At 34.9% G+C, this 5,319-nt stretch overlaps 1 protein-coding gene across 1 annotated transcript; it reads left to right on the top strand.

The window, feature by feature from the left end:
* The first annotated feature begins 2,241 nt into the window (after positions 1-2,241).
* On the top strand, positions 2,242-5,044 carry LOC142171369 (universal stress protein A-like protein). The gene is made up of 4 exons (XM_075233739.1): positions 2,242-2,541; positions 3,942-4,036; positions 4,173-4,294; positions 4,795-5,044. The coding sequence occupies exons 1-4, from the start codon at positions 2,364-2,366 to the stop codon at positions 4,880-4,882; spliced, it is 483 nt and encodes a 160-aa protein (XP_075089840.1). The 5' UTR covers positions 2,242-2,363; the 3' UTR covers positions 4,883-5,044.
* Positions 5,045-5,319: the final 275 nt, after the last annotated feature.

Genomic DNA, 5,319 nt, shown 5'->3' with positions numbered 1-5,319 from the left:
CGGAATTTCTTATAATATTTGAATCGCGCAACCTACACATTGTATAAGTCTGAACAAGATATACCAAACTGCAACCATAACCCAAGATACAATCGCATGATATATCATATAACACAGATACTCGTAGCAATGATTCCTAATCACAGTAGTTGCTCGAAATAACCCAATGCCGGCAATAAACTCATATCAAACATGACCTCATTCTAAAACCTTCGTTCACTGCCAATGATGAAAGAAACATGCAGAACTCATAACCATTCATCAGATCAACAAGTCATAGATCTCCCTCTCCTTCGACAAGAACAATAGCAAATTTCAAAGCCGACTTTCGATATTATCCTTCAAACCGTGCCGTAATCAATTCCGATAGTACCCGTTCTAGGTCCAATGACCTCATCTCATCCAACATGACCACTCTAGTGATATGACACACCCATATAATCTAAAGCCATAACCCGTGCAATCTGTGCACCAATAAGTAACATTCCAAATGTACTCAATCATGGAAGGAAAATGACTCACACGAGAGAACTGCCCCACAAGCTTAACAAGTACCGCCATAACGAAATGCTAAAAATCCATCACACATACCGTAGAACCATAACACACGAATCTAACACAAGGGATCATATCTCAATATAACTCTGGTGTAATGCGTGACCCCATCCAAACACTGATCCATATGAAATACCTCAGTCACCATGCTCAAAATCAATAACCACGCGCAATCCGACATCAAGTAATCAAAGTGCATTACCATAACTATGGAGAAGTAGATTACACAATGCCACACAAAACCCGAAAGAGCATAACAATACGCCATCAACCATGCAATACCCAATTACTCATATCGCTTAAATTCCGCTATAGATCCCAAATAGAACCGCACCAGGTGTGCTTATAACCAACGAATCAAAACTCCCCGTAGCATAGAAGAGTAACTCACAGATCATTTCAGAACATGAATAAGCTCAAAAACAACCGAATGGCACATCCCTCAATAATAGCAGTATGGAGCCAACTAATCCGACCCGGTGTAGAATATATATCCTCATTGGGTCTACCAATGGACCCCAAATCAACTCTGGTCACCCACAAATAGATAAATAACCCTTCAAAAGTCCACAACGACTGAGTCGTAACACATTCTATCATCTAGCTAGCTTCGGCCATGACTTCACAGCCCACAACCATGAAACAATCTGCTCTTGAAAACTCCCAATCTCCAAATCCATAGAACACACGAATCATCATATCCGATCCCAACTGCACCGCCAGAATGTCTAACGCATCTCTCATACACGATCACCCCACGAGGAATACTTCTAAAATTCTTCCGTGCCACATAGAAAAATTTGAATATCAGTAGTCGATCAACCAGGAGAGTGCTGCAGTACCAGTGAAATATCCATAAATCAAAACACATTGCCCCTTCTGTAATGTATACTCTCATCAAGTCATATTGATTAGTAATATCATTTACCTAGTCATCTGAATCCGTCCATGCTGCCTACGAATTTATGCCCTTCCCTTCAAAATTGGTATGTGACCTTGCACATGCAAATCTCAATCCCACACAACATATCGCATCTACCATGCCATCCTGTGAAGAGTACAAGAATCTCATAATCAACTCTGAGTCACAAGCAGAATATATACCCGATTAGTCAGAAACCTTCCATTTGATCTCATCCTGGAGAAAATCCCAATACGCAACATATTCCTCACGCCGATAGGAAATATATTCTTCGAACTGTGGTAAAAACCATTGAGAACTCTTCGAAACCCATTTGCACATAACCAAGCTATCAGAACCGAATCTCTCTAACTCAACCCAGCCACGAAAGTCGCCAAAACCAAGAGCATTGCCACGAAACACCTGTGGAGACTAGCCACATAATAAGTACCCAAAGAACCGATTATATCCATTAATGTGTTGATCCAACCTACTACCACGCTATCCTATTTCTCCAAGTCCCTTCCAAATTGCCTTCAAATTGATACTTCTCCTTGTTGGAACACCACGATCCTTAACCAAAATTCACCACACAAGAGACCCTAGTATAAAACCATAACCGCGACACCCACTCTAAAGAGACCTTATGTGAACCTAAAACTGTTTCCTTCACCTTCTTAATGCTGAATGCATAATCCACAATGCTATAAAAATGCCACAAGTCTCGACACCATCCAATGTAACTCTCTGTTTCTAGCCATATACAAATCTTGAAAATTTCAAATATCCATTTGCTTTGCCTTTTTCATTAAATATCTTTTCAGTTTATTCAGAAGGGAAGAAAATATTATTATTATCAACAACAAAAAAACAGAGATTTTTTTAAATTAATTTATTGAATTCAAGAATGACAACAACAGAGGAGAAATCAGTTATGGTTGTGGGAATAGAAGACAATCAACACAGTTTTTATGCATTGGAATGGACTTTGGATCATTTTTTTGGAACTTCACCTTCTCTTTTCAAACTTGTCATTGTTCATGCCAAGCCTTCTCCTGCTTCTGTCATCGGCCTCACTGGTCTAGGTGCGTATTGTTAAATTTCCTCCGTTCTATTTTATACTTACGATGTTTGACTAGACAAAAAGAAAAATTCTCGACACGTATCAAAAATATTCTTAGAACTAGTAGTTTATAGATGTCCTGACACCTTTATGGTTATAAGAGTATGTCAAACTTGACACCTTTATGTTAAGAGCAAAGTAAAATGTTTTTTAATTGAAGAGTTTTTTGAAAATATAGAAAGATGTCATATTTTATCAAACTAAAAGAAAGTGCCATGTAAAATGAAATGGATTGAGTATCTTTTTACATGATGAAGTTTGATTGGATCGTTGGAGACATTAATTTGACTGCTGAATTTTATGGTTGAATTATAATTAGCGAGATAATTCTCTGTTCTCTCTAATAGTTTAATCTTTTAAAATATAAAAGTTTTACGTGCTTGATTTATGTGCCCGTGTGTGAGGAACATTTGAGACATGTGATCAAAATTCAAAAGTATAATCTATCCTGGGGCGTATCTATAGCAAATAATATGAGGCACGTGAACTCATGGTCCATCCGCCAAATTAGGTATTTTATGTACGTATTTTTTAGAATTTGTCTAGTATTATGTATTGACATCCATGCTCCATAAAGGTTGAATGATGCACTTGGTTCAATACTAATTATTTCTCCTTCTTTTTTAGTAGTGCACTCATGTTCTCGAAATTCTAAATCCGCCTCTGGATCTATCTAACCGTTATTCAGATGAGATTGTCATACAATTCAATTTCACTGATAATAAAAGAAAATATTATGATGATGGTTGAAAAGTTAGTTAGATTTTGAATAAATAAAGTAATTAGTTTTGAAGTTCCGAAATTAGTACTATATGATAATTAATGTTACTACTGAAATAGTTTCTAACAGGAAAATTTTCATATATACTAAAAAAACATAGGTATATATATATATATATATATATATATATATATATATATATATATATATTATTTAAAATAATGCAGCATCTAAGTTGCTCTCATCACTGGTAGCTTCCATTGGTGTTAAATTTCTTCCTATTCTTATAGTTGTTCTCATAACCGGTGTGGCAGTATCTATTGGTCCGACCATATAGTAGTCATCATCAGCTCGGAATTTTTAAAGGACTTCTACTGCTAGTGAGGGTGGATGTAGCATAAAAGCGGCAGGGTCATCTGAATCCATACTTTTGACGCGAAGTATAAATTTATATGTATATATTCGCTAAAATTGCAACAAGTAATAGATATGAACCCATAATTTTAAAATATAATGGTTCAACATTAAAAACTTTAAAAGTTAAACTTATTAAATTAAATCCAGGATCCGCCTATGGTGAGGAATATTGACTAGAAATTGGGCGTCTCGTGATGTCTTGATTTCTTTTTGATGAATTGTAGGCAGTGTGGAAATCTTGCCGTCGTTAGAAACGGATTTGAAGAAGATTGCTGCAAGGTTTGTGGAGAAAGCTAAGGAGATCTGCACTGCAAAATCCGTAATTGGACTCTTTATTCCTTTTATTTAAAGACTTAAAGTTATATATATATTGCCATCATCTCTCTGTTGAAAAATATATTTTTATACGTCACTTATAATCCACTAATAGTGGTTGTATTATTAACTTTTTGCAGGTGAATGATGTTATAGTTGAGGTCGAGGAAGGTGATGCCAGGAATGTCTTATGTGAAGCTGTAGAGAAGCATCATGCCTCTATTTTAGTTGTTGGTAGTCATGGTTATGGAGTTTTAAGGAGGTAAATATTCTTCATGATCTTTACGCAAATAGTCTCCCGGGTTCACTATTTACTTCTTTTTGTCGGTATACATAAATTATATACTAATTATATACTGTTGGGCAGCTATTTAGGTTAATTCTTCCTATTTTCTTTTCTCTAATAAATGAAACGAAGAACGATTTTCTCTGTTTCCTTAGGATGGATAACAATTGAACAAGGACTTAAGTTAATATACAAGGATAGTATAAAAATATTTTACCCACCAATATGTATGTCAGGCAAAGCACGAAAAATGATTGATCAAATTCGTGGATGTTACTACGACGAAACGATTAGAGCTCATGCCTTTTCCAGCATGTTATCCCATTTAAAAATTGGTGTATTATGCAGTAGCAAATATTAGTTACATATATATATATATATTTACTTTATATATATATTTACTTTATACGTGATCCGATTATAAATATATATTTGCCACGGTTACTACGTAGAACTTAAAATCCTTGATTGTGCAGGACTGTTTTGAGCAGTGTAAGTGACTACTGCGCTCATCATGCCCACTGCAGTGTTATGATTGTGAAGAAGCCAAAGCATAAATCCTAAGGTATTTCTACTTAGTATCTGATTCTATTTGAGTGAACAAGTTTTAAAGGTTACAAACATGTCATCATTTTCTCCAATTTGTGGAGGAGAACTCAGTTCACTGTGTGTATTTATCCAATTACTTGACTCTCAATTTCAATATTTAGCTATTTTAAGGTTGTAGTTGTTGTGTAACATGCTGGTGGCAAATATTCGTACTCTGTAATAATTCACAATGTTATGTATGAAATAAGAGACAGTATATGAAGCCAACTTTAATAGTGAGTGTGCTGTAACATTTAAACTCATCTAAATCTGATATTTTATAAAATAAAATAAAATAAAAACAAAAAAAAAACACTAAATGTTCTATATATTTTTTATCAGTATATAAATTTCCAATATGATTAAAAGACTCTTTAAGAACGTTGGATTAAATTGTTAGATATGAAACAACT

Source organism: Nicotiana tabacum, chromosome 17, assembly GCF_000715075.1.
Source record: "Nicotiana tabacum cultivar K326 chromosome 17, ASM71507v2, whole genome shotgun sequence".
NCBI lineage: Eukaryota > Viridiplantae > Streptophyta > Magnoliopsida > Solanales > Solanaceae > Nicotiana > Nicotiana tabacum.
Note: the sequence above shows the minus strand (reverse complement) of the source record. Positions and strands in the feature narration are given on the sequence as shown.